The sequence below is a fragment of the Aphelocoma coerulescens genome, chromosome 27, assembly GCF_041296385.1.
Source record: "Aphelocoma coerulescens isolate FSJ_1873_10779 chromosome 27, UR_Acoe_1.0, whole genome shotgun sequence".
Lineage (NCBI taxonomy): Eukaryota > Metazoa > Chordata > Aves > Passeriformes > Corvidae > Aphelocoma > Aphelocoma coerulescens.
Window position 1 is genome coordinate 6,050,277 of NC_091040.1, and position 15,066 is coordinate 6,065,342.

The window sequence follows — 15,066 nt, forward strand, 5'->3', positions numbered from 1 at the left end:
TCCAAGCTGAGCCTTCCCATTCCCCAAAAACGCGGCTGCACCTCAGAAATTCCTCCTCAGAGCCGGTTCTGTCCTGTTTTCCTCCCGAAGCATTTCCATGGGATGTTCCTCACTGTCCCGGCCTCCAGCGCTCTGTGCCCTGTGGGGATCATCCCTTTGGATGGCAATTCCAGCCTTGTTCGATGGATTTGGGGTTGAGGATGGATTTCCTGAGCTCCAGCTGAGCCACACCCCCCATCGGTCCCACTCTGGATTTTCCCCCCTTATCCATGGGATTTTGGAATTTTCATCTCCCACAGGGGTTCTTTTATGATTTTTTCCAACAGAATTTTGGGGTTTTTGGGAGCTGATGGCTGGGAAAAGGCTCCTGTGCAGGGAGCATCCCCTCTGCCCCAATCCCTGCTCTCTGCTCCCATCCCTGATCCCTGACCAAATCCCTTCTCCAATCCCTTTTCCCATCCTTGTTCCCATCCCTGCTCCATCCCAGCTCCATCCCTGATCAAATCCCTACTCCATCCCTGCTCCATCCCTGTTCCCATCCCTACTCCATCCCTGTTCCCATCCCTACTCCATCCCTGTTCCCATCCCTACTCCAACCCTGCTCCCATCCCTGCTCCATCCCAGATCCATCTGTGCTCCCATCCCAGCTCCATCCCTGCTCCATCCCTGTTCCCATCCCTACTCCATCCCTGCTCCATCCCTGCTCCATCCTTGCTCCCATCCCTGCTCCATCCCTGCTCCATCCCTGCTCCCATCCCTGCTCCATCCTTGCTCCCATCCCTGCTCCACCCCTGCTCCCATCCCTGCTCCATCCCTTTTCCCATCCCTGCTCCATCCCTGTTCCCATCCCTGCTCCATCCCTGTTCCCATCCCTGCTCCCATCCCTGCTCCATCCCTGTTCCCATCCCTGCTCCATCCCTGTTCCCATCCCTGCTCCATCCCTGTTCCCATCCCTGCTCCATCCTTGCTCCCATCCCTGCTCCATCCCTGTTCCCATCCCTGTTCCCATCCCAGCTCCATCCCTGTTCCCATCCCTGCTCCCTCCCTGGGCACTGCCCAGATCCATCCAGCACCGAACAGGGTGGGTTGGATCTGCCGATTCCTTTTCCACTCCTTTCTCCTTTCCTTGGAATGTGCTCTGAGCCACTGTGGGGTTAATTGCAGCAAACAATGGAGCTTCCCTTTTCCCTGGCAAATCCCGCGGCACTGGAGCAGAGCTGGGGCTGTGCTGGGGTTTGAACTTTGGTTTTTCTCTGAATTCCCAAATCATCCTCCCAGCTTTTCCTCATCTTTGATCGTTATTCTTTTTTTCTGGAAAAGGATCCCTTCATCCCAATGAGGTTTGCAATTGGAAGTGAAATCTCCTCCCATCCCTCTCCATTGGGGCTCAGGGCCTTTTCCAGGCACCCCAAACCCTCATCCCTTCCTGAGGGTGTTTCTCAGAATTCCCAGGTCTCTCCCAGGGCTGGAGAAGGGGCAGAGCAGCCTCTCAGTGCCTGGATCCAGGGATGAAGCTGCTGCCGACACATTTTGGGATGCACTTGGATGGAAATGGATTTTCTTGTTACGCCTCGGAGCCAGGTAAAGTGGATCAGTGAAGGAAAAGTTGTAATCCCAGAATCCCAGATGGGTTTGGGTTGGAAGGAGACAAAAGATCATCGAATTCCCACCCCTGCCCTGGCAGGGACACCTCCCACTGTCCCAGGCTGCTCCCAGCCCCAATGTCCAGCCTGGCCTGGGCACTGCCAGCGATCCAGGGGCAACCCCAGCTGCTCTGGGCACCCTGTGCCAGGGCCTGCCCATCCTCCCAGGGAACAATTCCTGCCCAATCTCCCATCCATCCCTGCCCTCTGGCACTGGGATCCATTCCCTGTGTCCTGTCCCTCCATGCCTTGTCCCCAGTCCCTCTGCATATTTTTTCCAGGCTCCCTTCAGGCCTCAATGGGGTCACCCCAAGCTTCTCCTCTTCCGACTGAACAATCCCAAAACCTCCTGGAGAGGTTTCCAACACCTCTGTCAGCAAAGAGATTCCACAACATCCCGGCACATCCCGGAGATCCTGGCACATCCCAGAGAAGACAGGGATGCAGCTGAGCACGGCCATGGCACCACTCCCACCCACCCGGAGCTGTGTGAAGACGTGGTGGGAGAGGAAGAGGAGGGATGAGGGATGAGGGATGAGGGAGAGCCCTGGGAAGCTCCCGGGATGGGCTTTTCCTGGGATCTGCCCTCCCACTCGGGATGAGGGCGAGGCAGGAATGACACAGCCTGGCCGTTTCCACAAGACCAGCTTTAATGTCAGTCAGGAGAACGAGGAGAAAGCAGAGAATCCATGGACGGGACAAGAAGGAAATTCCAAAAATTCCCCCAAAACTTAAAAAAGGAACGAGTCCAACCCCCACCCCCTGGGCAGCACCGCTCCCTGACTCTCCAGGCACTGCAGGAGGAGCAGCAGGACTGGGATGATCCACAGGGAGGCCCCAGGGATGCTCATCTCGGGCTGAGCTCGGGATTCATCCCAACCCCACCCGGAGGACGCGATAGACCGGGAGAAGAATCCGAGAGCGGCGACTTTGGGGTCTCTTTTATTCTAAAACTCTCGGCCTACGGCGGTGGGGATGGAGAGTTCTGGGATGCTCCTTCTGCCACTGAAACCCAGGACTGCAAAGAGGAACAGAGCTGAGAGGGAACCCTGGCGCCAGGAAAAGCCCTGGCGGGCAGCGCTCGGGATGTTTGGGATGCTTCCTTTGGGATTTGCTGCTGCTGCTGCTGCTGCTGCTCGGGGCTTGGACAATCCCAAAAAGTGTCCTGGCCCTCCATCCCTTGTGCAAGTCCCTCTGCAGCTCTCCTGGAGCCCCTTTAGGCCCTGCAAGGGGTTTGAGGTTTCTCTTGGCCTTCCCTTTTCCAGGAGAACATTCCCAGCTCTCCCAGCCACGCAGCTGCTTCCCAGGCTGGAGCCAAACCCCCCCGGGAGGAAAGGACAACAGGAGTCAGGTCCAAGGCGCCTCTCACTTTGGGCAGAGTATATTTAGAATTTATATTTTTATATTATTTTTATATTATTTTAATGCATAGCGAGTTTCTTCTTCTTCTTTTTTTTTTTCTTTTTTAATAGATTTTTTTAATAATTTTTTCCCATCATTTTTTCCAGTATTTTTTTTTTTTTCCCCAGTATTCTTTCCCAGTATTTTTTTTTCCCATCTTTTTTTTTTGTTTTTTTCTTCCCCCTGGTGCAAACCTGAGCTGGGTCCCTGTTTTCCCTGTGCAGTTTTCCTTCCTCGGGATGGGCACTGTGGTGGGGAGGGGTCAGCAGGCGATTTCCTCCAGCGTCCCCAGCGGGGCCTGCAGGGGCACGGTCACAGTGTGGCTCAGGCTCTCCGAGTGGTTTGGCACTGGATCACAGGTGCTCTGCCGATGGAAAACCGCGGGATGCGTTATCCCGGAGCCGCTGGATGCTCCCGGCCCCCCAACCTTGTCAGAGCCCAAAATGGTTCATGCCTCAAACACGGATGTCAGGTTTGCTCATTACAACAAAATCTGCGTAAAGGAGCTGCAACCACAGAAATCTCCTTGAAAAACGTTGGACTGGGAGTCAAACTGCTGGGATTGGATAAGGGACACCCATCCTTCAGCCACAGAATCCCAGGATGAACCGGGTTGGAAAAGACCTTTGAGATCATCAAGTCCAACCTGTGACCCAACACCTCCTCACCAACCAAACCACGGCCCCAAGTGCCGTGTCCAGGCTTCGCTCAACTCCCCCAGGGACGGTGACTGCACCCCGCCCCGGGCAGGCCATTCCAGTGCCCAGTCACTCTTCCAGTGAGGAATTTTTCCTGATGTCCAACCTGAACTTCCCCTGGCGCAGCTCAAGGCCGTGTCCTCTCGTTCAGTCAGTGGTTCCCTGGGAGCAGAGCCCAGGGAACTGGGCTGCAGGGGACCTTTCAGGGGGTCTGAGAGAGCGATGAGGTCTCCCCTGAGCCTCCTTTTCTCCAGGCTGAGCAGCCCCAGCTCCCTCAGCCGCTCTTCCCGGGGCGTGTGCTCACCTCAGACCAACAAGGCTGAGGCAGAGGAATTGCATCCGCCAGCGCCCCGGACACAGCAGAGGCTCTGCCCGGGCTGGTTTGGGGTGGGGGAGAGCAGAGCCCAGCGAGGCTGGGTTTGCACAGCCTCACCCCAAAAGCAGCCGGGCCCCTGGGCTGTGAGTGCAGCTGTGAGCCGGAGTTTGGGAATGGGTTACTGCATCCCTGCTGAGCCAGGGTTTGGGAATGGGCTGTTCCAGCCCTGGAGGGCTCCGTGGCATGGCAGGGATGGAAGGGGCAGAGCTCAGCCCCTGCTCACCCCCAGCAGCTGCAGGAGCGGAGTTTTCCAGCGCAGGGGCTCGAGGCTGCTCCGGAGCTGCTGGAGCTGCTGGGCCAGACCATTCCTTAGGGAGCTTCTGGGCCAGGCCATTCCTTAGGGAGCAGCTGGGCCAGGCCATTCCCTTTGGATAATGATGGGGAAAGGAGCCCCAGCCGTGGCCTCTCCGGGCTCTCCCCACACCCTGGGTGCTGCTCTCCCTGCCGGCCCTTCCCCGGCTGCTTTTGGGGTGAGGCTGTGCAGACCCGGCCTCGCTGGGCTCTGCTCTCCCCCACCCCAAACCAGCCCGGGCAGAGCCTCTGCTGCATCCGGGGCTCTGCTCAGGGACACTGAAGCCCCGTCCTCCCTGACACAAACCGGCCCAGCTGGGGAACCCCCAAGCCCAGGGGCCACATCCCTGGGACATTCCCGTGGGAGGCAGCTGAGGGGGTGGCAGAATCCATCCCAGACCCCCGACGTGCCCCCAGAGCCGTTCTGAGGCCTTGCACCAGCGGGAGTCTGTTGTAAGGGATTGTGGCCAACTCCCCTCAGGGAGGCACCTGGGATTTCCCACCTGGCCTGAGCCACATTCACCCTTCAGATTCTGTGCTTTGGGGGGACCTTCACCACCAAGAGCAGCTGGAGAGGATCAACGGAGCATCCCTGGGATCCATGGATGGGGATCTTTTCCTTATTCTGTCCCCGTCACTCTCTTTCTGTCCGACCCCCCCCCCCCCCCCAGCTCTTCTCTATTTCTTTCCCTTGCTTTTTCTCTCTGGTCTCTCTCTCTCCCACATTTCCTATCCAATAAACCCCACACTGTTGTCACCGGCACTGGGGCTTGTTTGCACCTTAATTCGGGCAGGGGCCAAATTTTCATATATAATTTTATTATATTTTAATAATGGGATCCTGACAATCTTTTCCTGGGAAAAGATTCTGGGATGAGGCTCTTCCCGAAGCTCCAGAGCCCTGGGAAGAGCTCCAGCATCCCCAGGGAATTCCCCCCTCTCCCCTCACCACGTTCTCATCATGGCTCCCGTCCTCTTCCTCTTTTCCAAGAAGGTCCAATAATTTTTCCTTGATCAGCTGCGAAAGGAGGGAGCCGGAGTTAAGGTGGGAAGAGGCTGCAGTGGGATAGGGAGCACTGGGATGTGCTGGGTTTGGGGTGCATTCCAAAGGGTTGGGAGGAGGAAGATACTCCAAGGGCTGAGCCATGGAAAGGCTGGGAGAGCTGGGAATGGTCACCTGGAGAAGGGAAGGATCCAGGGAGAGCTCAGAGCCCCTTGCAGGGCCTAAAGGGGCTCCAGGAGAGCTGCAGAGGGACTGGGGACAAGGGATGGAGGGACAGGACCCAGGGAATGGCTTCCCAGTGCCAGAGGGCAGGGATGGATGGGATATTGGGAATTGGGAATTGTTCCCTGTGAGGGTGGGCAGGCCCTGGCAGAGGGTGCCCAGAGCAGCTGGGGCTGCCCCTGGATCCCTGGCAGTGCCCAGGCCAGGCTGGACATTGGGGCTGGGAGCAGCCTGGGACAGTGGGAGGTGTCCCTGCCATGGCAGGGGTGGGAATGGATGATCCTTAAGGTCCCTTCCCACCCAAACCGTTCCAGGATTCTCTTATGAGGAATAAAACCTGCAAAAATTCTGGTTTTGGGACACTTTTGGGGTTCAGGGAAAGCTCCCGGCTCCATTTCCCTTCCCAGCCCCCTCATTTTCCTGCTGCTGCAGGATTTGGCTTCCAGGGAAATCCCAGAAAACTTGGGAAGCGTTTTACTGGAAAACTTCCACTGAGAGAAAAGAGAAATAAAACCAACAAGAAGAAAGCTGAAATCCTGAAATCCCAAAAAAAGGGGGTCAGTTCCTATGGAACGTGGATTCTGGCGGAGCAGGGAAGTGCGGCAGGAATTTGGGACCACGAGGAAGATGGAGCTCAGCAGAAGATCCCAAAAAAGCCTCTTCAGGGTCAATATTTCCCCCAAATTTGGCCAATCCGTGAATAAAAATTGGATCTGGTTGCTGTCATTCCCAGAATCTCCAGATACTTTGAAAACTCACATTTTTGAGGTGCTGCCCCCCCCTTTGTGAAACCCTGAGCAGAGGAGAAAAACCATGGGGATTTTGGGGAAGTTTGAAGATATTTTATTCCTTTTCTCCTGGCTGGTGGGGGTTAAATATCCAGGAATGTGAACATCCCCCTGCTGGGACATCCCCAGGGAGCTTCTCTGAGGGTACAAAATGACTTTTAAGCCCAAATTAAGAAGAAAAAACTAAAAATAACAGCAGAAATCCCCCACATTTGACAGATTTTATCAGCAGATGCCGAAGAAAGGAGGAAAACAGAGAGGAAAATCCCAAATTAGTGAGGTTTTTTATGGCCTACTTAGGAAAAATCCCCAAGAAATCCAGGAAAAGGCAAATTTAATGAAAAATTTGGGTATCCAGGCCAAACTCTAAATTCAGGCTCAGCTTTTGTTGCTCTCTGAGCTTTAGGCCTGGAATTTTCCCGTAGTTTTTATTCCTGGTTGATGGCACCAATGCTGGAGCTGCCCAGGAGGGATTGGGATGGGATTGGGATTGGGATTGGGATTGGGATTGGGATTGGGATTGGGATTGGGATGGGATTGGGATGGGGGGAATGGTCTGAAAATAGGAAAATATGAAGTCAGTATCCCAAGAAAAATGAGCATGAGGGGATCTGAAGTGAGTTCCGAGCTGGGATTTTGGGATGTGACCCTTGCCTGGAATGGGACACATCAAATCAACAGCCACAGCCAACTCTCACATCCCACGGGAATAAAATCCCTGTCCCCATCCCGGGATGGGACTGTGGGAGAGCTGGATGGGGCGGGTTGGAAATATGGGATTGGGGAGGGGCTCTGGGATTGCCAAGGAACAGAAAATCCAGGGATTGGGGGCTCCAGGAGTGGGGAATCCAGGGATGAGGGGCAGGAAAGGCAAATCAGGCATGAGAGACATCAGAAATCCAGGGATGAGGGGCAAATCCAGGGATGAGGGGGCATCAGGAGTGGCAAAAACAGGACTGAGGGGCTCCAGGAGTGGGAAATCCTGGGAGGAGGGCTCCAGGATGGGGAATCCTGGGATAAGGGCTCCAGGAGTGGGAAATCCTGGGATAAGGGGCTCCAGGATGGGAAATCCCAGGATAAGGGGCTCCCGGATGGGGAATCCCAGGATAAGGGGCTCCTGGATGGGGAATCCCAGGATAAGGGCTCCAGGATGGGAAATCCTGGGATAAGGGCTCCAGGAGTGGGAAATCCTGGGATAAGGGGCTCCAGGATGGGAAATCCCAGGATAAGGGGCTCCCGGATGGGGAATCCCAGGATAAGGGGCTCCCGGATGGGGAATCCCAGGATAAGGGGCTCCTGGATGGGGAATCCCAGGATAAGGGCTCCAGGAGTGGGAAATCCTGGGATGAGGGGCTCCAGGAGCAGGAAATCCCGGGATAAGGGGCTCCAGGACGGGAAATCCCGGGATAAGGGGCTCCAGGATGGGAAATCCCAGTAGGAGGGGCGCCAGGATGGGACATCCCGGGATAAGGGGCTCCCGGATGGGACATACTGCGCTGAGGCGGGGCAGGCCTTACCTCGTACAGGTAATCGAAGAGCTCGAGGATGGTGAGGATGCTGGCCCCGATGAACAGCCCCATCTGGCCACCGATGTCACCTGCAGGGGACAGCGCTGTCAGGGCTCCCGGGCACTGCCGGCAGCTGCCATCCCAAAAAAACTGGGAAAAATTCCCCCCGGAGCAGCAGCGTCTCCAATGGCACCAGCGGCATCCCGGGAATGAGCTTGGCCACAGAAATGGTTTTGCTGCTGATGAGCCCTGAGCGCTCCAGGCTCGTCCCAGGAATCCCAGTTCCCAGTTTGGGGAAGGTGCTGGGAGGGATGAACGTGCCTGGAGCCAAGGAAAACCCCGGTCTGGGAACAGCGGGAAGGGAGATGCGCTGTGGTTGTTGGGAAGCATCTCCTGGCTTCTGCTTGAGTGTCTTGGGGTGGAACCTGAGGAGAGGAGATTCCCAGGAATCTGCTGGGAAGGTAACTGGGATGTGGTGCTCAGGGAAGGCAAATCCCATGGATTTTGCTGGAAAACAGCCCTGGATTGACCCCCAGAGCAAAGGCACCCACGGGGGGGGGGTGGGGAAGGGGCCTTTTCCAGGGGTGTCCATGAGACACGGAGAGAGGAAAGGGAAAAAGTTTGGGAGCAAAGTGAGAACTGGGAATGATCCCAGGGATGTGCTGGATTTACACCACACGGAATCACCTGGAGGCTTTGAGCCTGGGCAAAAGATTCTGGGATGAGGCTCTTCCCGAAGCTCCAGAGCCTTGGGAATGAGGGTCCTACGAGGGGCAAATGGGGTTTGGGTCAGAGATGCTCCAGCAGCCTCCTCTTCCTCCTCAGAATTCCTGGAAAAGCCCCAGGAGGTGCAGAAGGGCTCCTGCGGGGGCATTTGGCAGGGCCACCCACGTGAGGTGACAGGGGGACACCTCCGTGTCCCCACCCTGGCTGTCCAGCCCCAGGGGTGACCCAGCTCCAGCTTCCCAAGGTGCTGAGCACTCCCAGCATTCCAGAGGCATCCAGGGATTTGGGGCGGCTCAGGGAGGCTGCAGGGCTGGCAGGGGCTCACGCCCACCCCAAACCCAGCGGGGCCAACCCCAAATCTGCAGCTGGGACCCCAAAGCTGGAGCTGCTTCGGGGCTGAGCAGTTCTGGGTCTCCTGCAGCTCCTCCATGAGGCTTCCAAAGGCCAAGAGGTCATGCCCGGTTGGAAAGGATGGATTTGGAGCAGGGACAAGGTGATGGGGGATGGTTTTGGGATTTCCCTCACACCCTGCACCACAGAGAGCACCCAGCACCCACCCAGCCCCAAAATCCCCCAAAATTGGGGTGCTGGGAGCAGGCAGGGATGGAGCAGCTCTGGAACCTTCCACAAACACACGGAGTATCCATGGGGACATTCCTGGGATGCCGTGGTGGGGTGAGGGAAGTGCAGAGGGGGCCTTGCTGGGGGTTTCAAGGCTGTGGACCCCTCCCAGACCAGTAGAGACCCCAAACTGGTCCCAGTGCCCCCTCACCAAGTAAGGCTGCCACTTCATAGGCTTTCTTCTGCTCAATGGTCTCGTAGTTGAGTGCTTCAAAAAAAATGTCCAGCACGAGAATGTTCTCTCTGTGGGAACGGGAAAAGCGTCAGCCCAAGAGCCACTGGTGCCTCAATCCTTTGGGATAAGGGAAAAATGGGATTTTGGGGCTTTATTCCCCTCTTTGTCTGGATTGTTCCTCTCCCTGGGGTCCTCAGAACCCACAGAACCTGGAGCTGGTGCAGAGCAGGAGCTCAGGACACCCTGAGGGCTCTGGGAGCCTTTGGAGCAGCTGGAAAAGGTTTCCTCAGGATTCCTCAGGATCTTGGATCTCACTTTGATGGGAATTCTTTTCTTGGATGGTGATTTCCCCCTGGGAGGGTGGGCAGGCCCTGGCACAGGGTGCCCAGAGCAGCTGTGGCTGCCCCTGGATCCCTGGCAGTGCCCAGGCCAGGCTGGACATTGGGGCTGGGAGCAGCCTGGGACAGTGGGAGGTGTCCCTGCCAGGGCAGGGCTGGCACTGGGTGGGTTTAAGGTCCCTCCCAACCCAAACCATTCCATGATTCTGTGATTCCATGAAGTAGAATCCAAAGGATCTGGAGCAGCTCTCCCTTCCCACACGTGGCAATCAAATGCCCAGGGCCAGGAGAGCTCCAAGGCTGTGGCTGCCTGAGGACCTCAGTCCAGAGACACAAATCTCCAGCAGGACCAGCAAATCTGGGAATTTCTGCACTTTTTTGGTGGGAATGGAGGATTCCCATGAGGCCAATCCTTGGGAAGGGACTCAGGTTCTGCTGAGAAGGAAACCGCCTCACCTCTTCCAGGTGTTCACTCTGCTCTTCCCCGGAGGACCTCCCTGTGCTGGGGATGGATCAGCCAGGACCCGGCATTTCCCAGACATTTCCTCCCAAAACCCAAAGGAATTCAGCTCCTCCCCCACTCACGAGATGTATTTTTCCGACTTGTTGAACTTCTTCTCCAGGTACTTGGCCGAGGTCTTGCTGGGGATCTTGACCATGGAGAGCTCCTTGTTGTACCTGGTGAGGTTACAGGGGGTCCTGCAGATGCAGTAACTGCTGTCCTTCTCCGCCAGGAGACCTGCGGGGGGCAGCCATGGAGCTCACGGAGCGGGGACACGGGGTGGGGACGCGGGGCGGGGACACGGGGCAGGGCGGGATCCTATGGATCAGGGAGGGATCCCATGGAGCAGGGAGGGATCCCATGGAGCAGGGACACGGAGCAGGGAGGGATCCCACGGAGCAGGGAGGGATCCCACGGGGCAGGGACACGGGGCAGGGAGGGATCCCATGGGGCAGGGAGGGATCCCAGGGGACAGGGACACGGGGCAGGGAGGGATCCCACGGGGCAGGGACACGGGGCAGGGAGGGATCCCATGGGGCAGGGAGGGATCCCAGGGGACAGGGACACGGGGCAGGGAGGGATCCCACGGGGCAGGGACACGGGGCAGGGAGGGATCCCACGGAGCAGGGACATGGGGCAGGGAGTGATCCCATGGATCAGGGAGGGATCCCATGGAGCAGGGGCACGGGGCAGGGACGTGGGGCAGGGAGGGATCCCATGGGGCAGGGAGGGATCCCAGGGGACAGGGACACGGGGCAGGGAGGGATCCCACGGGGCAGGGACACGGGGCAGGGAGGGATCCCATGGGGCAGGGAGGGATCCCAGGGGACAGGGACACGGGGCAGGGAGGGATCCCACGGGGCAGGGACACGGGGCAGGGAGGGATCCCACGGAGCAGGGACATGGGGCAGGGAGTGATCCCATGGATCAGGGAGGGATCTCATGGAGCAGGGGCACGGGGCAGGGACGTGGGGCAGGGAGGGATCCCATGGATCAGGGAGGGATCCCATGGAGCAAGGACATGGAGAAGGGTGGGATCCCACAGATAAGGGACCAGGGATAGAGCTCATGGATCAGGGACACGGAGCAGGGCGGGAGCAGAGATTTTCCCTCCCAGAAAGGCACCAGTGGGCCACTCCTGGCCGTTCCTCTCCCAGTTCATCCCAGTTCTCACCACCCTGGACAGGCCTCTTGCTGGAGGCCACCCTCTGCTACCAACAGCAGCTTGGGGAACTCATGACTGAGTGTCCTAAATCCAGACCTGGAATGGTCCCTCCATCCCCATCCCAAACCCAAACCCAGCCCCAGAGGGGCTCTCGGGGCTCCCCTGATCCCGAGGGTTTCTGTGCCCCATGGAGAACCAGCAGAAACTTCACCCCAGGGTGCATCCAGCACTTCCCAGCACCCAGGGTCTAATCCCAGCCCCCCTCCAGGCTGCAGATCCCCTGGAATTCCCCTGGATCCAGGGATTCTCCGGTACTCACTGAGCGCGGGCTCTGCGCATTCCTTGTACTGCTCCGGGGTGCAGAAGGGAGCGTCCCCTGCAGGGACAGGACAAAGCCATCACAGGGGGACACCGGGCTCTCCATGGGGACCCAGGGACCTCCCCGCAGCCGGGTGACCCCGCTGTCCCCACCTCTGCCTGCCACAGGGGCCTTTTCCTGTGGGAGCTGCTGGGAACAGCACCCGGGGTGGCACTGGAGCTCAAAGAGGTGGGATTTGATGATTCTGGAGGGCCCAGGACTCTCTTCCATGGCTTGTCCCTATTTCACAGGGAATCCTGGAATATCCTGAGCTGGGAGGGACCCCCGGGATCAGCCAGTCCCACCCTGGCCCTGCACAGACACCCCAACAACCCCACCCTGGGCATCCCTGGCAGCGCTGTCCCAACGCTCCTGCAGCTCTGGCAGCCTCGGGGCCGGGACCATTCCCTGGGGAGCCTGGGCAGTGCCCAGCACCCTCTGGGGGAGGAGCCTTTCCCTGATCTCCATCCCAAACCCCCCTGGAACAGCTCCAGCCGCTCCCTGGGTGCTGTCCCTGTCCCAGGGAGCAGAGATCGGAGCTGCCCCTCTTGAGGACATTGAGGAGCTCACTGAGGTCTCCCCTCAGCCTCCTCTGGACATTCTGAGTGCCCTCAGCTGCTCCTCCTGTGGCCCCTCCAGACCCTTCCCCATCCTTGTGTCCCTCCTTTGGACCCTCTCTGGTTCTTTGATGTCTCTTTGATTTTGCGGTGCCCAAAACTGCCCCAGCACTCGAGGAGAGGCTGCCCCAGCCCAGAGCAGGGACAATCCCTCCCTCCTTCCCCTCTGCTGTCCCTGCTGTCCCCAGCAAAGGGATGGCCCTGCCGGCCCCAGGGTGCTGCTGCCTCAGGTCCAGCCTGTCCCAATCACCAGGAGCACCCTGCTTCCCTCAGGCCCCCCCGCACCTCCAGCCCAGCCCCAGGTGTCCCTGTCCCTGTCCTGGCATGTGGCCCGTCCCTCCAGTCCAGCCCCAGGTGTCCCCAGGTGTCCTCACTGTGCCATCCCCACCTGGCATGTGCACCATCCTGCAGTTGCAGTTCTCCACGATGTACCGAGTCTCGCAGTCGATCCTGCAGGCCGTGACGCTGTACACCGGGAAAAAGGCCAGCCCCAGCTCCGGGGAGCGGCACTCGCCCCACGGCGGGGGAAGGTACGTCAGCTGGGGACAGGGATGGGACAGGAGTGTCAGCTGGGGACAGGGATGGGGACAGGGACAGAGCAGGGACAGGGACAGAGCAGGGACAGGGGCAGGGATGGGACAGGAACAGGGACAGGGATGGGGACAGGAACAGGGACAGGGATGGGACAGGAACAGGGACAGGGATGGGGACAGGGCAGGGGCTGTTGCAGGACATCACGGGAGCTCCTCTGTTGGGGGTAGCAGCTGCAACCCCTCAGGGCATCCCCCCCCCAGGAGCTCCCGGATCCCTGGGATAATTGACTCGAGACAAGCTGTCCCTGAGGCATTATCCCAGTGCCACAGGGCTGGCACTCCCGGGTGACACTGAAGGTCTTGGTGTGGGAGCAGCTGTGGAAGGAGCAGCGGGAATTTCTGCCTGGACTCCACTTTACAAACGGGAAAAGCTCCACCAAACCCTCCCCAAGCAGGAAAATCTTCTCCCATTCCCTGGAAATTTGTGGAGTGCTCTCCCAGCGGCTGCTCCCAGCTCAGCACGAGCTGGGGTTAATCCAAGGGAATCCATCCCTGAGAGCTCCCGGGAATCCCTTCCTGGCCAAACCACGGCTGAAACCTCGGGAAAAGCCTCTCCATCCAGAGCCCTGATCCCGTGGAACTGCTGAGCTCAGTTCAGACACCTGAATTCCTGCTCTCTGTGGCACGGGAGCTGCTGAAATACCGGGAGAGGCAGCCCGAGGAGCCAGGAGCGGGATGGATGGAGCAATCCCAGCCCTCAGCCATGGAAAAAATTCACGGGAGAGGCTGAGCTGGGTTTGATCCCTGTGCCTGCAGCCCCTCCAGATCCTCCTCCTGACGGAATCCTGAGGGGATCCCTGTCCTTTCTCCCAGATGATCCCAGTTTGGGGTCGGCGGGAGGGACCCCCGGATGTGGAGCTGCCCCCAAAGTGGGAACAAACCCCAGCAAAGCAGCGGGAAAAGCAGGAAAAGGCAGCAGGAACATCCCTGCCCTCGGATCCCGCAGGAATTCTGCTCCCTGGCAGCTTCCCAAGGGCTCCTCCTCCCGCTCCTGCTCGGAGAAATCCAAATCCAGCCTCTAATTGAGGGCGACAAACTCCCGGCCTGGCCCTTTTGCACTCGTTAATTATTAATTAATGAATTAAACGCTTTCCCAACCCTCCTGATCCCGGCTTTCTCTGGGATTACCGGGATCACTTCCCAGCTGGCAGGCGCTAAAAGGGGAAGGAAAAAAAAATCAATTGGACTCCTTGGAAGCTGGATGGATCCTGCTTGTCCCAAACACCAGGAGAAGAGGGGATGAGCTTGGAAAACCCGGAGGGAAGAGATGCCAGGGGCGGGGGAGGATCGGCTCTGCCACAGCCTTTTCCACATTCCTGTCTTTCCAGAGCCACAGAGGTCATTCCCTACATTAATGGGAAGTGCTCTCCCTGATTTCCCTGCCTGTTTGTCCTGGGTTGCAGTGCATTCCATTTCCATCCTCATGAGCTGTGGAAATCAGGTGGGGCAGTGTTTCCTTGCCTCCTCCCCCCAGACTATCTCGCTGTTAATGGCCCATCATTGTCCTGCCCCATGACTCAGAGATAACTCCCTCCGGACCATCTTCTGTTAATGACTCCCAGATAACTCCCTCCGGACTATCTTCTGTTAACGAGCCTAATCAACACTTGGCCTCATGACTCATTACCCCATTGTGAGATGCTCCACCCAGCGGGAGGAACCAAGCATCCCATCGTGGATATAATCTGGGACTCTGAGCACCAGAGACACTCTTTCCACTGGATTTCCAGAGGACAGGAGCTACACAGCCACCACTGGACCTTCTGAGGAAGAGCAGACCCCTTCTACCACAGGATCACCACTTCAGAGGACTGCAGCCACCCTTCTACCAGACTGCTACCACCACCCTGCCTAACAGGGACTCAGGTTGTATCTTGACTCTGTCAGTGTTTTCTTTTAGTTTTTTTCCTTTTCTTTAATTTCCCCATTAAATTGTTATTCTCATTTGGTGCCTCCCACTGGTTTGTTTTCAAACTCATACACTGTTCCATCTTCTCAGCCAGGGAAATGTGCTGGGGATGATCCCGGCACATCCCGGGGC

General features: G+C 57.9%; 1 protein-coding gene across 3 annotated transcripts in view; it reads right to left on the bottom strand.

Moving 5' to 3' along the window:
- Positions 1 to 2,285: 2,285 nt before the first annotated feature.
- Positions 2,286 to 15,066, bottom strand: part of LOC138099207 (acid-sensing ion channel 2-like) — a 71,367-nt gene continuing 58,586 nt past the window's right edge. The window contains exons 4-11 of one of the 3 annotated variants that reach the window (XR_011146687.1): positions 12,821 to 12,971; positions 11,777 to 11,833; positions 10,376 to 10,529; positions 9,429 to 9,520; positions 7,940 to 8,019; positions 5,359 to 5,427; positions 3,239 to 3,408; positions 2,286 to 2,661 (exon numbers count right to left, since the gene is read on the bottom strand). Coding sequence is in view for 2 of the 3 variants with exons in the window: in XM_068996322.1 (XP_068852423.1) it covers positions 5,230 to 5,427; positions 7,940 to 8,019; positions 9,429 to 9,520; positions 10,376 to 10,529; positions 11,777 to 11,833; positions 12,821 to 12,971 (732 nt within the window). In the remaining variant the exon portion in view is untranslated. Of the gene's footprint in view, positions 2,662 to 3,168; positions 3,409 to 5,164; positions 5,428 to 7,939; positions 8,020 to 9,428; positions 9,521 to 10,375; positions 10,530 to 11,776; positions 11,834 to 12,820; positions 12,972 to 15,066 lie in introns of those variants that run through there. The other 2 variants (XM_068996323.1, XM_068996322.1) reach the window with 2 other exon arrangements.